This window comes from Acipenser ruthenus, chromosome 3 (assembly GCF_902713425.1).
Source record: "Acipenser ruthenus chromosome 3, fAciRut3.2 maternal haplotype, whole genome shotgun sequence".
In the NCBI taxonomy this organism is placed as follows: Eukaryota; Metazoa; Chordata; class Actinopteri; order Acipenseriformes; family Acipenseridae; genus Acipenser; species Acipenser ruthenus.
In genome coordinates, this window is record NC_081191.1 from 28,411,000 (window position 1) to 28,429,825 (window position 18,826).

An 18,826-nucleotide genomic window follows, 5' to 3' on the forward strand; every position below is an offset into this window, starting at 1 on the left:
TTGAAATATCACTATAATCCAATTATTTATTATCTTTTCTAAGGGGTACCAACAAATGTGTCCAGGCCATTTTAGAATATCTTTGTAGAATAAGCAATAATTCATCTCTTTTCACAGCTTCTTTGCTTTATTCTATGACATACCAAAGGCATGCAAGTATACATGATAAAATAGCTTTTAATTTCATCACTTTTCAGGAGGAATGAAGCATTATTTCAATGAGCTGTAAGGGTACCAACAAATTTGAGCATGTCTGTAGTTATATATAGAGAGTATTAGGTACAACACTGTATTTTCTCTCTCTGTAGTTGGATCAAAATAATACAACAACACATGCAGCAATTGTGAAACTGAAGTAGGCCGGCATGAACAAAACTAGGTGTCAACTGGAAATGCAAAAAATAAAATGAATATTTGAACAAGGTCACCTTTTAGTGTCCAGTCTGTTTTTTCCATCTGCTTTTTATTCACCCAACACCATGCATTGCCAGTGAGATATATGGTGAGATTAATAAGGTCTGAACAGACTATACTAGAAGAAATTTGTTATAGAATCTAAAGTGACTGAAACGACACTCTTCTTTTAAGGTTATGTAAAGTTTATGTGACTGAAGTCTGGTGTCTGTTTTAAGATTGCATCAAGGACATGTATCAGTGAGTTGTGATACTTCCTGTACATGTTTTATTATATAGTGGTGTATGTCAAAAAGCTATATGTACTGTCATTACTTGTAATTCACCTTATGCTTCATGAATGATGAATACATTTTATTTGTTGCTGGGAAATACATGCTCCTGTCATTTAAGTTTTTTGTTTTTAACACAATATTCCATAATTAATCGGAAATGTATTACACATCATACAAATGATCCCACCGGAATCATAACATGTGACCTTGAATAAAAGACTGTATTACACATGGAGGTAAACTAGTTTGATGCTGCATCAATACCAAGGTAACTGCCAATAAACTACCCCCCAAGCTTCACGGATCTGTACATTTGTATTTCAGTGAGTTATTGTGAGTGGAGGTGCTCAAGCATTTATTTATTTATTTATTTATTTTTTTAAGAAAATAGAATATCCAAAAATAGACATTTTAGCAACTCTAAGCTAGCCTGCATCACAGCATTCAGTCTAAACACCCACCCCATTCAAATGCGCTTGGACGCAGCTTGAAGATGTGGATCACTCCCACTTAGGTGATGCAATGCAAATGACAACTGCAGTGAGGCCTGTAATGTCCATCCATAACTTTAAACATTCAGTCATAAAAAAGTAATCCTTTTTTGTTTGTTTGTTTGTTTCAGTGTCATCATTATGTACCACCTCAATAGAAAGGTTGCGGTGAAAATGTTGGTTTCTGATTCATTGCAGGCCTACTTACTGGGAGTTAACTGTATATTAAAATACTGTTACAACGTGTTTTTTTTTTTTACTGTAGTGCATTTCGTTCTGTTTCATGCTGCTGTTTGTGTTTGTGTACGTGTGTGAGAGAGTTACAATTTGATGTTTCACTTTGATGGAAAATGTACTGAATTTTGTCTCCGATCTTTGTTGCAGTGTAGCCAGCATGGCAGAGATTGAGAGCTTGGTGGAACGCCTCGAAATGGCTGTAGTGCGACTTGAGACAGTATCTTCTAAATTACATGAGTCAGCACTGCCAGGTGGTGATATAGTGAATGGGGTAAATGAAGGTACAGTATACAATAAATGTGTTTGTTCTCTTTGGCATGTTGCTTGCGTTAGGCATTTTTTGGTTTGACCATGCTTACATTTTAAGCTTTTCACTGTGGTGACCCCGAACCCCAAACCCTGAACCCTGAACCCTGGTTCATTAAGCTATCCCTATAGACAAGTTATTATACAGGTAAGTGGAAGTAATTTTGTCACAACACCTTTGACACCTTGACCTCTGACCTGGATTATGGATGCCATATTGGAATCATGTGGCTTTTTGGTATGCGATATGCTTTGAGATACTGGGGTCTGTACTATTGATCTTAACTGTGGCGAATAGAAATCCTGCCACTGTTTAGATATTTGAAATGTGGGGATTTGTATTTTATTGTCCTTTTTACTAATTGCAAAAATAGTAGAAGTACAACGTTAGAAAGATGAAAGCACACCACATATTGTACTATGTGTTGGACTTACAGTATTGACAATGTTATGGTTAAGAAAACACCTCTTGATTACAAACAAATTGTAAGTGTAAGATCCCTTAGTAGAAAAATATTTGCATTTGTAGACTTTTATAGTAAATTATATATAAATTATAATTAAATATACCATCAATGTAATGCTTTCTAAGTTTGACCAGGTATTTAGAAATAAATTAATTGCAAAAAAAATACGGTAAGATAACGTTAGTGACACAAACCCACAAAACTAGGGACATTTGGATAAAGTTTTTACAATAGAGCAATCTCAAGAGACATTTCTACCTAGGCAAATCATAATACATTTTTGGTCTCACGATATTTTTTCTACTGAATTCCCCAAATTAACTCACTTGCTTATTCAGTATCACAAACTGTGCATGCTGTGCTCAGTGCCAGAACATTAAGCTCTAGGAAAGTGGGAAGTGAAGTCGGTTTTTATTAATTTCATTTTTCTGTGCTTATTTTCAGCTGTTTTCGAGTTACATGTAAATTGTTTTTTTTATATACTGTATGAAATTATTGTTTTCAGTTACTTTCCTTTTTTTTTGTCACACTATGTATAGTAACTTGACAGTACTTGCACACTTCAGTTGTAGCTTCATTTTTTCCTTTGTTGTCTTCTACAATGAAATTATGATCACAGGCATATTCTGTTTTGGATTTCACGAGCGTGTAAATACCCCCTATCGAACTGTCCTCAGTTTCTTGTAATCTCATTTTAAATCTTGCAAGTGTGTTACAATCCTCAGTAGTTAGGGTGGGTTTCAGTATTCAGAACAAATCAATGTGAGATACAAGTCAGGAAGGAGGGACATTGCCCACTGCACTGGAAAAGTGTTTTTTTTTTGGTGGGGGGGGGTTTATTTATTTAAGTTTTTTTGCATCTGGTGTTTTATCTGTTTTTATCGGTTAAAACCAAAAACAGAAGCCCTATGTATATACTTTGAACTGTACTTTGTGGCAGTTTATGGAATTCAAATAACTGATACTTTAAAAAGGATAATTTAGCACTAAATTACCCAGCAAGAACATGGACATGGATATTACTGACATTCTTACTGGTCAGTTTAAAGACCCTATGAAAGCTGTTTTGTCTGCTAATGCATCCTGTGACATAGTGAAAATGCGTTTCTTAATTTACAGACTGTTGGCAGATTTGTCTGCTTCCAGATGATTTTGTAGCAGTATTTTGACAGAATATTTGTCTTATTATAACCACCCTCTACTGACACACAGACACACACACACGCACACACACACACACACATAATCTGTTAAATTGGGTAGCCTTTACTGACAAAGGGTTCATTGGCAAAATGTTGGATTGAATTTGATTCCTTGCATCTTTAAGCAGCTGGTTTCATAAAACAATAAGCAGTACTCAGAAGCCTCTGTTGCTCCCATCTGCCCCCAGTGAAGTCATTGAGTGCCAAAGCCAGATGTCACACAGCTCCACTCGTCTCAATCTGAATGCTGTGTCTTTTCTGCATCTGAACAGCTGGCAGTAAACCAAAAATATTTAACATGCATTGATGCAGTGTTTATACAGCCAACACTACAGCTCTTCTGTTAATCCTTAAGAAATTAGATCTACAGTACTAGGGCCTTTCTGTATGCATTGTTTGCTAATCTGAATTGTATATAGTTAAATCAAACATCAAGCTATGAAATGACATTTACCCTTTTGACACTAATAACTTTTCGATACAAAAACAATGAACTGGAAAAAAAAAAAATCATACACAACTAACATGACTTTTACCTTCAAGATTTTAACATGCTGTGGAAGGGTGGTGGGTAATTCACTGACTCAGAGACAGGCAGGTGTATTTGGAGCCACCACACAGGTGCCCAGTTTTATTTTCGTTTTAATGGTGTAGTTTTCTTTAGCCCGCAGATGGCGCTGTGTGTCCGTGGTCTGCTTACCAACGATGGTAAACAGAACCACGGAGAATACCAGAAGTCTGGTGAACCAGTTATCGGGCAGTAGCACTCGCAGGTGCTTCAAACAAAAACAATGAAAACAGAAGGCGAAAGAAAAAGAGAAAATAAAACACATTAATAAACCTACAAAGAAAAAGGTGCTGCCCTTGGCAACGATATCCCGGTCGCCGCTACCCGCACGACCCGGATCTCCGTCCTACTCTCCCGGCTCGCTATGCTTGCCTATTCAATACTTGGGGTTCTGCCCAAATGTTCCCCACTCTCCCTTTTTCTCTCTATCAGGAAGCTTCTTTCTCTCCGCTGATCCTCGCTCCCGACCAGCACTTTCCGCACATCCAGCGCGTCTAAAAAGGCAGACCTGAGGAAACAGCAGAGCATTATCTTATAAGGCCAACAATCTCCCCAAGACCCACCTCCCAGCCATTCAGAGAGAGGGAAAGTCCACACACCCACTCTCCCACCTCCCCGTGTCACGGCCATGACTGACAGGCGGTTGTTGGATGACTGCCGCCCCCCTCCTGCAGCACTGTGAACACGCCAGCAGAGTCAGCACAGATCTCTCCCCTATCACACATACATTTGTACAAACTGATTTTCCTTGAACAATCAAAAGCCTTCTTTCTTTATTCTAAGATTCTGCTGGTCAAGTTTGGTCATGGGTAAGGCTGTATTTTTTCACACTTATCACAGATTTCACAATTTATGTGAAATGTGCCCATTGCCGTGAAATACCATATTCCTTTGAATTTAAGACTCCCTCAAATTTAAGATGCAGCCCAAATTTCTCAAAAAATACAAAATCAAATAAAGATGCATTTACAAAGATGCATTAACTCATATAAGAAAATGACATATGGAGGCAGTTTGCAGCCATCTGCTGTCACATTACAATTATGCGCTACTTCTAATTTTCAGTTGTAATTACTTGCACATGTTTTTCTCCCTTTTTGTGAACTGGTATTGCTTCGCAAGTAGCAAAATACGAGGGTCTGATTAGAACTGAGCCTAACAATGTAACGCTGCTGCTGTGGTAAACAGGAAGGGTTGCCTGGAGCTGAGCTGATCTGGAGGTCCTGATTGGCTGGTGGGAGTGCCCAGGGGGTTTACACCTGCTTAACGCAGCAGAGCCAGTTCGAGGCTTCTGCACCACGGCCACAGCTACATAGGCGGGCCCTGAACGAAAGCTGGATTTGTTCACATCGTGGAGGAGAGCGGCCGCTCCGCAGGATAACTACTAGGAACCCTTCAACTGCCAGTCAGTCACGTTGCTGTTTGTGTACTCAGGCAGTCACATCTTGTGTTGGCAATTTTAAAACACATATCACTATACTGTACTCGAATTTAAGACGCAGAATTCCCACTGCTGAAAGAATAGTGTAAATATACATTTATCACTTAAAAATAAATACAGCAAACATTTGCCTTATTGACACACTACCTGCTAAACACTGCATTGATTTAGGAACCTGGCAGCCGGTTTAGTTTGCTTCCACCTGGTAAATTATTGAACACACTGCATAGAGTTGCACGATTTCTTTACAATGTCTTCAACAAAAAAGACACCAGGTGCATCAAAGATCAGAAATATAGCTGCTAAAAATCGATCTGTTCAGTACAAGAATTATTATAATTTTTTTTACATATATTTGTTTTTATTTTGTTTGATATTTCACTGGTAATGAAAATAGAATCTCTCTAAAAGGTGGGCATATATTAAATATTCTACAATATTTAGCATTTACTGCTTTTCAAGTAAGCATTTAAATATTTAAGAACATTTGCTGTATAGTAACTCGAGACAATTATCAATTTTGAATGTGACCGCTATTTTTTCTGCATTAATAAATATTAGGTTTAATTGTGAAATGTCTTGAAGTACCTATTTTTAGACTGTGAAATAAGCATTTTTATACAGTGAAAATAATACAGCCCTAATTATAGCTATCTTACAAGTAAACTGAACTCTTTCATGTCAGTAATTTTACAAACATGCCATCACCAGTGTCTCATACCTTAGACTTCATATTACTAAACGTGTTGATTACCTTAAGATTGACATTGAAGTGTCATGGCTATAGAGTAAAAACTATTGGCTGTTGTATATTATCTGCAATTTTCTCATTCAAGTCCCATTACTGATGATAAGTCAAAAATAACCCTTTCACTGACCCATTGTTTCAACTTCTGGCCAGAACAATGATATAGGCCAGCCACTTTGAGAGAGTTCAATTACATTTGGTACACAGTTGTGTTCTACGATTCTCTCAAAGTTTAATTACTGGTGGTATCTAGTAATAATTAACCATTTCAGTGCCACATTGTTTTAACGTCTGGCCATATCAAAGATACAGATCTTTCACATAATTATGTTTACAAATCATAGATATGCAATTCTCCTTGCATAATGCCCCCAACACTTCTAATTTTTGTTATAATTGTAAAAACATAATAAATGTGTCAATCAATTATATAGGAAATAATGTACACCCAACTATACAAAAAACAATGCTGCAGTAAAGGACAGAATTATTTTTAAACTGAAGTAATTTTAAGTTTTTTGTATTTGTACTTCCAATATTTTTTTCCTAAGACACAAATATAAATCCAAAGGCTTATGTTTGTTTGTCAATTTCTGTAAAATAATTTGATTTTGAAAATTGAATGTCAGAAAACTAAACGTTTACAGTGTGATAAGAACAATAAGAATGGTAAAATGCCCAATTCATAGAAAGTTAAATGTCACCCTGTATTATATCCTCATAATACCACAACATAAAAACCTATGCCTAGAATTATTATTATATATATTACATTGATGCTTGAATTGAAAAGAAATACAAAACCCGAGGGAGGAAATATAGAGTAGATATAAGAAGATATAATACCAATAACAAGCAAGCTAACAGTCCACTTATTCTCCAGTGTTTTTGTTCATTTATAAAGTGACATTGTGTTGAGCACATTTAAAAAGTCCTGTCTGTTCACAGATCTTTCTCCTTGTTTGGAAGACTATGATGCGTTGCTGAGCGTTGCTGTGGCTGAGTATCTAAAGAACAGCAAGGCTATCGGTGAAGACGTGGAGAAACATGTGAGTACTCTGCTGGATAGCACTGTCTTGTCTCAGTAAGAGAGAGATTTCATGAGAAAAACAGGATGTTCTTGCTTAATGCCTTTGTTTTCCCTGTGTCTAGAGCATGGACAATGCAGACTAATGTGAAGCACATTTATTCATTCAATATCTTTCCCCATGCCCTACATATTGAAAAAGCTTTCCAAGGTGTATTTGGTCATTTTGAAAGGAAGGGTTACATTTAGGGTTATATTTCATAGATTATCCTGACAAATTCCTTTTTTAAAAGAGCATTGCACAAATGTCCTTCCATATTAAATAGTGGTATCATCCGAAATACTCACAATACATCCACACTCGTGGTATAAATATCATCCGTCTGCATTGTGGAGCTCAGAAGGAGTACAATATATGCCTCTGACAGCAGGTTTGTGTAATAGTTCACCTTTTACACGAGGTTGTGTAATTCGGCATTCTGACCGTTGGCGAAGTGAGAGGCTGATTGCCAGAAATCTTGGACTATCGAATGGGAGTGTGCATAACATTATTGTGACGTCTCGTCAGGGAGAGTCTGACTGCTGCATGACATCAGCCTGGCCACCCATCAGCAGTCACAAACTGCACCCCCTGCTCACTTATGTAGATGTCCAGCGCAGAAAGCACTAGGTCCGGCAGATGATGGACAGAGCTCTACAGTTTTTTTAGGACCGTTCTGATCTCAGATGAGTCCCACTTAAACAATTCAATTCAAATAGACACATTTGGGAAGCAGGGCTGGGGAGGAATTGTGGAACGATTGCTTAATGGCAATGGTAAAACATGCTGGCTGCAACTTCATGGTCTGGGGTGAGATTTGGTTCAGTGGAAAGACCGATGTTCATCGAGGGATGTCTCAATTCGGCACATTACGTTGGTATGCTTCAGGACCATCTCATACGTTTGTTCCACAAAGGGATTTAGCAGTTTACATCGCACCATCTGCAAGGAAGACGGCATCACATGCCATATGTCCAGACCCATCTCTACCTTCCAGAGACAAGAAGGGCTGCAGCTTCTTCCCTGGACTCCTCAGAGTCCCCATATGAACCTTATCAAAGATGTCTGGGAACACCTTGATAGACAATTGTGGAAAACTCGACCACTACCTCCCAGTGACAATGAATTGCAGTCAAAATGTATCAAACTCTGGCAAATATTGGACCAGAGTTCGGGCCCTGCATGATGTAAAAAGCCTAGCTACCAGATACTGATCTGTTTGTTTCTGCTCATTTTTGTGCTTATGTTGTGTTGCAGTTTGGTATGATAAATGTCACCTCTGTTTGAAGACTGCTTATTTTAATATGGCAGGGCACTTAATAGTACTAGGATGTTTGTCATATTATCATACAACATTGATAGATTGATTGAGTCAAAATCATCCAATTCCGTTGTTACTGTACATGCAAAAGCAACCAGTGATATTCACTGTAGGCACACACTTGACCATGAAATAGTATAGTGTTTAAAGCAGTAATTTTGGTGAGACAAGTATGCTAATGCATCTGGTGTAAAATGGCAAAACCAGGACAGGGGGCAACAACACCAAAAACACTTTAGAATAGTGGTACAAAACCAGTAAGGCTGTTTTAGGGGTATGTAACAGTTAATTTGTGGAGATTGTCAGGTTTTACATGGACAGCAACTGGAGAGTCCAACAAAAGCAACACTGATGCTTTTCATCTGCGCACATGTGCCCCATTTGTTTTAGAGGGTGAACTGTCTGCAGCTGCTATCCCATTCACATGCAAAGCAACTAAATTTAGTTCAGTAAACACCTGTTGTAAAGAAATCATTATTATTTTGGGTGGGTCAACTGAAACTGGAGATATGCAAGGGTTTTTTTAACCACCTTTAGTGTACTTTAGCTGGAATGGTCAAAATGGCTTATTCTTATGTGAGTTTAAGAGCACAGGCACAGTTCATTCCTGTTTTGTTTTTTTATATGAAGTATAAACAGATTGTGTCCTGACTCAAACTGAAATAAGAATTTAATGTTTTTTTAGACCCCACCAAGACACAATGTGAACTAAAATAAGTGCCAGAAATGCATTTTTTATTATCAGTTTTTGCCATGCTCACTTCAGGTCCAAATTTGTAGCCCCAAGCCCTCTGCACACCTATTAATTTTGATGTTGATATCCCAAAGGAAAACGACTGGACTTTGTGTGGCAAAACAGGAGACTCAATGGAAAGGCTAGGTTAGGCTAGAGCATCATTTTTGTTTACATAAACAACTCTTCCAGTTTAATACATTCTTCTTATTATAAATAGGAATTGTATTATTGTATTAGTTTAATTTATTTACTTTGTGCCCACAGGGCCAGCACAGGTACATCTCAATAGTGCAGCACTAGTACAAAGATATACCTAAGTATACCAAACTCAATAATAAACAATACAACAATTATTATATATCCAAGTAATATCAATAACATACAATACACAAATATATAAAAAATAAATAAATATATATTGCTACTGCAGCCCTAAATCAGCTCAGGTGCAAATGATTTGTTTGAAAGGTCACAAAATTAGTGAAATTAGTGAAGGTTTCAGCCTGTGTGTACTCAAAGTGGTTTAACATGTAGATAATTTTCCTCCGGTATATAAAGACTTTCAAGCTGCAACTCACATAGTGGTCCAACAAAGCAACCATGAAGACCAAGGAGCTTTCGAAACAAGTCAGGGATAAAGTGGTAGAGAGGCACAGAGCAGGAGATGGGTACAAGAAAATTTCAAAGGCGCTGATTATCCCTCTCAGCACAGTGGTCCATCATTAAGAAGTGGAAGATGCATCATACCACCCAGATACTACCCAGTTCAGGTCGCCCTCCCAAACTGTGCGCCGGGCAAGCAGGAAACTGTTCGGGATGTCACTCTGAAGCCAACAATGACCTTGAGGAGATCTGCAAAGTTCTGTGTCTGAGATGGGAGTCAGTGTTCACACATCAACAATAAGCCGGTCCCTACACAAAACTGGCCTGTATGGACGGGTGGCAAGAAATAAGCTGTTACTCAAAAAGCCTCATCTTAAAGCACGTATGGAGTTTGCGAAAAAGCATGTAGATGATACTGCAGATATGTGGAAAAAGGTTTTGTGGTCAGATGAGACAAAAATTGAACTTTTCGGTCTAAATTCCAAGTGTTACGTTTGGCGCAAGCCCAACACTGCACATCACCCAGTCAACACCACCCCAACTATCAAGCATGGTGGTGGCAGCATCATGTTATGGGGATGCTTCTCTTCAGCAGGGACTGGGAAGCTTGTCAGGATACAGGGGAGAATGGATGGTGCAAAGTACAGGCGAATCCTTGAGGAAAACCTGTTGGTAAACCAAGACCCTGAAACTGGGGAGGAAATTGACATTTCAGCAGGACAATGACCCGAAGCACAACCCCAAAGCCACACTGGAGTGGTTGAACAAGAAGAGAGTTAATGTTCTTGAGTGGCCCAGTCAAAGTCCTGACTTGAATCCAATCAAAAATTTATGGCAAGACTTGAAGTTTGCAGTCCATCAACGATCCTCAACAAACTTATCAGAACTGGAGCAATTTTCCTGTGAAGAATGGTCACAAATTTCACCATCCTACTGTGCAAAGCTAGTAGAGACATATCCAAAAAGACTCATAGCAGTAATTGCTGCAAAAGGTGCTTCTACCAAGTACTGACTTAAGGGGCTGAATACTTATGCAACCAGTAAATTTCATTTTGTATATTTTCTTTGCAAGTTTTGCTGACATTTAACCTCCTCCTCATATAACAATGTTCAGTTTAACCACTACAGCTTTGAATAAAAAAAGTTGGTTTGAAAAACTGCACACATTATTTGTAATTCAAATAAAACAAGTTTACCTCAAATGTAGATAACGCTGAATGTTGAACAGAGAGGCCTGACAATGACTAAATGGAATGCGGCATACGACATGCCTTTTAAACCCGGGATAATTCTGGTTGCTCTTCTTTGCACTCTTTCTACAGCAGCAATTTACTTTTTGTAACGAGGTGACCAGAACTGAACACAATATTCTAGATGAGTCAACATAATACTGGTACATTGCCATCTGGGCTAGTAGCTGAGTGACTCTTACTTTTAAATAATATGTCCATAACCTGGACTGGGGAGCAGTGTATATCCTCTAATAAAGATTTTGGCAGGGGTGGTCCAGAATCAAACGGAGTAGCAACTGGATTAAATCAAGAAGCAAAAAACCTAATGAAAAGATCGTCTGTGTCAGTTGGAGTGTCTGTGAGACTTGCCCGTTTGACATACAACAAGGCGCTGTCCCCTTTCCAAAACTGGCCTTTATACATAAACAATTATTCTCGTTTAATACATTCTTCTTCTTATAAATAGGAATTGTATTATTGTATTGTAGGCTTACTTCTGCAGTCAGACGTCTGGATACTTAAATGAGATTCTAAATCTCAGAATGCAAAACTTTTATTTAAAATTTATAAATATATGAAGTTTTAAAGGGTTTCTGTTCCTCTAATCTGTTGACTTTAACAGGGGGCTTATTTATAGTAACATCAAAAGTAAGATGAAGTACATGCAGGCACATAATCTAAACTCAATTTAAGGAAAGAGGTGTGTTTTTTTTTTTTTTTAACAAAGAAAAAAAAGAAAATATTTTGAATGGCTCCAACAAGGTCAGCTAAAAAAAAATGAAAAAATCCCATTGTTATCCTGACCTATTTTCTGGGCAGTGTAAACCAGCTGGTCAGCAAATCTACATTCTAAAAAGTGGAGTGCACAGAAACTAAATAATTAAAGAATGAAATAAACAAACACCAATGAATGCTATTTTAGTGTAAAACTGAACAAGATAGTGAGACACTGCAGATTTAAGCGTTCAGTGTGAGAACAAGTTTGAGTTACCCAAGTCAAGCTAGTACCGTATGTGGAAATACCATCCACATTTTCCAATTAAATATCCTAAAATGTGTATTCTATGCAATTGTCTATTGCTATTTCTGCTTTAGTCATTTTATACCAGGCCTACTAACTAATGCCTTTCAGGGGGGGCTGCTATTTCTGTATCTATTCAGAGCAAGAACCTGTTAACTCCTATTACAACACAGTCTCTTAAAAAAGTAGGTCTTGATGGCTTCAATTGTTACAGGTTAGTTTTTATAAGCCATGTATTTCCCATTCCAAATGTTCCTTTACTTTGCATGCACTGCTAGAAAGGCCTTCATGTTTGATAGGTGTGGTCATTTGTTTTTACAAACTATCAGTTGGCTTGTTTCATCTGTTTGGAACAGTGTGGCTCCCACAAGCCACATGCCCCTCTAAGTTGCTATAGCGATCGAAACTGAAGAATAGCTGTTTTTCAAATCCAGCAGTTTTCTAATTGCAGTCAGCAAAAAAGCAAACAATGAGCTCAGGATCTGACTATTCAGTTGGTCGCTTGGTGAAAGCAGGCCAAACTGATTAGCTTAGAAAACAGCATAAAACAAAAACCATAGTCAAGCACAAAGTAAAGCTGAACCTCACTTTGTGAACGTGATCACAGGTAATCCCTCAACTCAAGCAAAAAAGTTAGTTGTTCTGTAACTGTTAAAAAAAAGATAAATCCTTAATGGTTTTCTTCTGTCACTGTTTTTATTTTAATTCTTTCTAACTTTCAAACAGCATACAAAAATAATATGTATACTGTGTATTTAATGCACCTATAATCACCTATCTGTTCTATTGTCATTTCATGAAATCAATTTTTAAGCACTTTGAAGACCTGGGTAACCTAATTTCGGGTATGACTGACTTCTGTTAGTTAATACTGTATTAACCCGGCCCTAAAACTAGTAAATCTCCCTTATCGGACTCTTTTTTTGACCGTATAGTTTTTGTATTTAGTATAAGGGGATTATAATACATTTTGCCAGAAAAAAAAAAAAAAAAACTTTTTAGAGAAGCTGTGGTTTGGATCATTAAAATTGACCCATTTTTCTTTTAATCAGTAAATGTATCTTTTTTTGTGAGTCACAACAAAGAGCTTTTTTAGTATAATACCTTAATTTTTGGACTGATTAAAGGAGTGCTAACCAATGCTTTAAAGCCCATGTCCTTGCCTCTTTTTAGCTTTGGAGGGGGAAATAGTAGAGGTGGTCAAATTTATCATAAGTTATTGAGAGTATCAGATTGTGGGGATATACTGTATGTAGATGTCTGTCTAGCCGTTTATCCATCTGTCTCTATGTCACACTTACATTTCTGCATATATCCAGAGAATCACTTATTAAATTGAGATTAAACATTTCATTGCTAATTTTTATTCTATACATACAACTTTTTCATCATACTGCTAGCACTTATTTTAAATTTACAGCCGTGGCGAGGAGTGTATGTTACCGACATATTTGTTAACAGTATCAACTGATCCCCTATTTATTGTGATAAGAATCCTTTGGTTCTTTACAATGCTACAGAGAAGCTGCTGCATCCTGGTACCTTTTGCTGTAAAGCACATGGTCTGACTGCAGTTAGACCATTGGAGTGAGATTGAACTACAACAGGTGCAGTGATTAGGTTCCAGTTACACTATTTTATTATTATTATTATTATTATTATTATTATTTATCTCTTAGCAGACACCCTTATCCAGGGCAACTGACAATTGTTACAAGATATCACATTATTTTTACATACAATTACCCTTTTATACAGTTGGGTTTTTACTGGAGCAATCTAGGTAAAGTACCTTGCTCAAGGGTACAGCAGCAGTGTCCCCCCACCTGGGATTGAACCCACGACCCTCAGGTCAAGAGTCCAGAGCCCTAACCACTACTCCACACTGCCCGTGCACTATAACTACAGGATTTGACATTATCAAATGCATTATGGAAAATTCACTAACTTTTTTTTTTTCCTCTCAATTTACTGTGGGGTGTAGCGAACAGTGTAAAGATACTATATAAAAAGAGCTTTATAGTAAAATTTGAGTTTTATTTAAACGTTCATTAGAGGCAATTCACCAGCAAATGAGCAACTCAAGGTTACACAAAGCCCAGAGGCTGTTACACACAGTGTCATTTCCAGGTAAGAATGAATGCATTTTGGACATTTGTTAACTTGTATTTTCTTATACTTTTTATGGTTACGTGTTTGAAGTTATGGATGAACGATACGTTTAATACAGCATAGTTTATGCAGGTATGTGACAGTCTGGCTCGCAGTGGTGACGTCACGGACCAGGAAGTAGAAACCAAAACAGTGGATGGGCGGTTGAAGCTGAGTGCTGGTGCACTCAGCGTATTTAATAAACAAACCAAAAACAAAAGATTTAACAAAACACCAAAACACAAAACAAAAGGGCACGAGGGCCAAACGAATGAACAAACAAACAAGTAAGTGATGTGCTGGGAAATCCAGCACGTCTTAGCAATTGTTTTTCTAAATATGGCTTTCGCTCTCCGCTCTCCCGTACTCTCCTCTACACTCTCAACCCCGAGTGCAGAGTGCTGCTGGTTTATATACTCTGGCCGAGGGATTAACTAGTTGGTAATTATCTTATTATCCCTCGGCCAGAGTCTGCACGCGTTTGGTAAGGATGCATGACTGTCAGCTAGTTAAATAATCAGTAGCTGATCAGCCATGCATCCTCACGGGGTTTTTAAATATAATAACAAAAGACGCGGCGCTTTTACCCGCGCCGCAAACAAAAATACAAATAATAATAAATAGGGGCGGGACACTCCGCCACACATGCCCCCCCTTGTGCGCAGCACACATGGCCTTTTCGGCCACCTCCCCCCTTAGTCCCCAAAGTCCCGGTCAGCAGTCCCGGCGCAGGAACAGGGGCAGCAACGGGCCAAAGGTGGCGGCCACGGTGGGATGTCCTCCTCCCACCCAAACAGCCGTAGTGTTCCAATGGCCCGCGCACCGGCCAGCTCCTCTGGCCAAAAAATTTTTGGGGGTGGTCTCCAGACCTGCCCCCCCTTCTTCATGGCCGACAGCTCCCCTCCGTGGGGCTCTGGCCACCCTTTCTCCTGCAGCGAAATTGCTGCGGGGGAAGCTGGTCTCCTGACCTCCCCCCCCTTCTTCATGGCTGACAGCTGCCCTTCACGGGGCTCCAGCCACAGTATTTCCTGCCGCGAAAGTGCGGCTGGGGGAGCTGGTCTCCTGACCTCCCCCCCCTTTTCCATGGCTGGCAGCTCCCCTTCGTGGGGCTCTGACCACATGATCTCCGGCCGCGAAAGTGCGGCTGGGGGAGCTGGTCTCCTGACCTCCCCCCCTTTCTTCATGGCCGGCAGCTCCCCTCCGTGGGGCTCCGACCACAGTGTAGTGACCCCAGGCGAAGCAGGATCCCTGGCGACCCCAGGCAAAGCAGGATCCCTGGCGACCCCAGGCAAAGCAGGATCCCTGGCGACCCCAGGCGAAGCAGGATCCCTGGCGACCCCAGGCGAAGCAGGATCCCTGGCGACCCCAGGCGAAGCAGGATCCCTGGCGACCCCAGGCGAAGCAGGATCCCTGGCGACCCCAGGCGATGTGGAACAGGCAGCCCCAGGCGATGCGAGGCAGGCATCCCTGGGTGGTGCGAGGCAGGGCAGGAGCAGTCCTTCCCATGACGGTGGATGTGGAACCAGCAGGTATTCACCCTCTGCTGGTGGAGGTGGGAGGGGAAAGCAGTCCTCCCACAGCGGCTGAGGCGGAACCAGCAGGTATTCATCCTCTGCTGGTGGAGGTGGGAGGGGCAAGCAGTCCTCCCACGACGGTTGAGGCAGAACCAGCAGGCATTCATCCTCTGCTGGTGGAGGTGGGAGGGGCAAGCAGTCCTCCCACGACGGTGGAGGCGGAACCAGCAGGCATTCACCCTCTGCTGGTGGAGGTGGGAGGGGCAAGCAGTCCTCCCACGACGGTGGATGTGGAACCAGCAGGCATTCACCCTCTGCTGGTGGAGGTGGCGGAGGCAGAGGCAGCTCTTGCTGCTCTGCTCCTGGTGATGGTGGAGACAGAAGCAGCTCCTGCTGCCCTGCTCCTGGTGGTGGTGGAGACAGAGGCAGCTCCTGCTGCTCTGCTCCTGGTGGTGGTGGAGGCAGAGGCGATGGGGCGGATGCTGGCCACTCAGAGGGAGGCTGTGGCGGTGCTGGCTCCCTCTGCTGTGGCGGCTGGGCTGGTGTGTGCCGTGCTCCCTTCAGCAGCATAAATAGAGGCTGCTGGGGAACACCAGCATCCTGCCCTTCTCCCCCCCAGAAAAATTCAGGGGGTTGAGCCTGTAACTCCTCCCCTTCTGGCTCTTGGGACTGCAGCTTGGGTCCTAAGGCTGTGGAAGCGCAGACTTCCACCTCTTGGGCTATGGACGCACCGACTCCCCCCTCTTTGGGCTGTGGACGCACCGACTCCTCCCTCTTGGGCTGTGGACGCACCGACTCCTCCCTCTTGGGCTGTGGACGCACCGACTCCCCCCTCTTGGGCGTAGGACGTTCGGGCTCCTCCCACTCGGGCGTAGGACGTTCGGGCTCCTCCCACTCGGGCGTAGGACGTTCGGGCTCCTCCCACTCGGGCGTAGGACGTTCGGGCTCCTCCCACTCGGGCGTAGGACGTTCGGGCTCCTCCCACTCGGGCGTAGGACGTTCGGGCTCCTCCCCAGGCTGTGGAGGCGAAACCAGCAGGCATTCTCCCTCTGCTGGTGGAGACAGTAGCGATGGCTCCTCTCCCTCTGATGCTGGAGACGGTAGCGATGGCTCCTCTCCCTCTGATGCTGGAGACGGCAGCGATGGCTCCTCTCCCTCTGATGCTGGAGACGGTAGCGATGGCTCCTCTCCCTCTGACGCTGGAGACGGTAGCGATGGCTCCTCTCCCTCTGACGCTGGAGACGGCAGCGATGGCTCCTCTCCCTCTGGCGCTGGAGACGGCAGCGATGGCTCCTCTCCCTCTGGCGCTGGAGACGGCAGCGATGGCTCCTCTCCCTCTGGCGCTGGAGACGGCAGCGATGGCTCCTCTCCCTCTGGCGCTGGAGACGGCAGCGATGGCTCCTCTCCCTCTGGCGCTGGAGACGGCAGCGATGGCTCCTCTCCCTCTGGCGCTGGAGACGGCAGCGATGGCTCCTCTCCCTCTGGCGCTGGAGACGGCAGCGATGGCTCCTCTCCCTCTGATGCTGGAGATGGCAGCAGCAGAGTCTCTCCCATATCCGCAGCCAGGTAGTTGAACACCATGGCTGCGATGTCTGGGAGGGAAGCTGGGTGGTGTTGCTGTTCCCAGGCCTCCCAGCGCTCCCCATCTCTTGCCCACAGGAGGTTGATCACTGCAGGGAGGGCTTCCTCATAATCCCTCCCCGGCTCCACCAGCCAGTCCCAGACTCCCTCAGAGGAGAGTGCATTCGTCCTCTTTGGAGGATGCAGGTCCTCCCTCACTGGACGCTCTGGCTCCTCTTTCTCCTGCCATGGAGGGGGTTGGTCTGGTGCCACGTGCCCAACCTCACCAACCGCGAAGCACCACTCCTCACCCTTCAGGCAGGTGAGGCAGATATCCAGTGTGGCAAGGTAAGGCTGATGTTGCTGCGCCTCCTGCTGCTGTTGTTGCTGCTGCTGCTGCTTTCTCCTCCGGCTACTTTTCCCCATTTTTAATTTGAAAAAAAAAACACGAACAAACAAAAAAAAACGCACTTTTCAATCCTGGTCCGGCTGTTGGAGGCGTTGTTTGTCCCACGCAGGACACCATATGTGACAGTCTGGCTCGCAGTGGTGACGTCACGGACCAGGAAGTAGAAACCAAAACAGTGGATGGGCGGTTGAAGCTGAGTGCTGGTGCACTCAGCGTATTTAATAAACAAACCAAAAACAAAAGATTTAACAAAACACCAAAACACAAAACAAAAGGGCACGAGGGCCAAACGAATGAACAAACAAACAAGTAAGTGATGTGCTGGGAAATCCAGCACGTCTTAGCAATTGTTTTTCTAAATATGGCTTTCGCTCTCCGCTCTCCCGTACTCTCCTCTACACTCTCAACCCCGAGTGCAGAGTGCTGCTGGTTTATATACTCTGGCCGAGGGATTAACTAGTTGGTAATTATCTTATTATCCCTCGGCCAGAGTCTGCACGCGTTTGGTAAGGATGCATGACTGTCAGCTAGTTAAATAATCAGTAGCTGATCAGCCATGCATCCTCACGGGGTTTTTAAATATAATAACAAAAGACGCGGCGCTTTTACCCGCGCCGCAAACAAAAATACAAATAATAATAAATAGGGGCGGGACACTCCGCCACAAGGTACTACAGATAGTGCTAGCTAACTTATGTTTAAATGGTAGTCTAATACAAATAATAATGTGACATTAATAAAGGCATTCATGTTTTGTGAATAGGAAAGGGCTAGATTCTCAAAGCATCATTAGCATTATTTTTGTCTGATGGGGGAGAAAACACCATTTACAATTCTACAATGAATAAGAAACCACTCAAGACTACTCACAAGCCTCGGCATCAAATGTCTAAGATGTATTTTTTTCTGGTTTGGTAACATTATTGGGTGTGTTATTACTTCGCAAAAATATAATAGTAATGACGCAGTGGAGTAAATAGCTTTGAGAATCTTGCTGTAAAGGATTAAAAGTAAAGTCTCAAATAATATCCGTTTTAAGGAATAACAGCATTGTGAATTGCAG

At 41.9% G+C, this 18,826-nt stretch overlaps 1 protein-coding gene across 1 annotated transcript in view; it reads left to right on the forward strand.

The window, feature by feature from the left end:
• cap2 (cyclase associated actin cytoskeleton regulatory protein 2) overlaps nucleotides 1–18,826 on the forward strand; it is a 76,891-nt gene that overhangs the window by 12,425 nt on the left and 45,640 nt on the right. Inside the window, exons 2-3 of the mRNA XM_034058594.3 lie at nucleotides 1,565–1,698; nucleotides 7,098–7,198. Of these exons, the coding sequence (XP_033914485.2) occupies nucleotides 1,575–1,698; nucleotides 7,098–7,198 (225 nt within the window). The 5' untranslated portion in view covers nucleotides 1,565–1,574. The remainder of the gene's footprint in view (nucleotides 1–1,564; nucleotides 1,699–7,097; nucleotides 7,199–18,826) is intronic.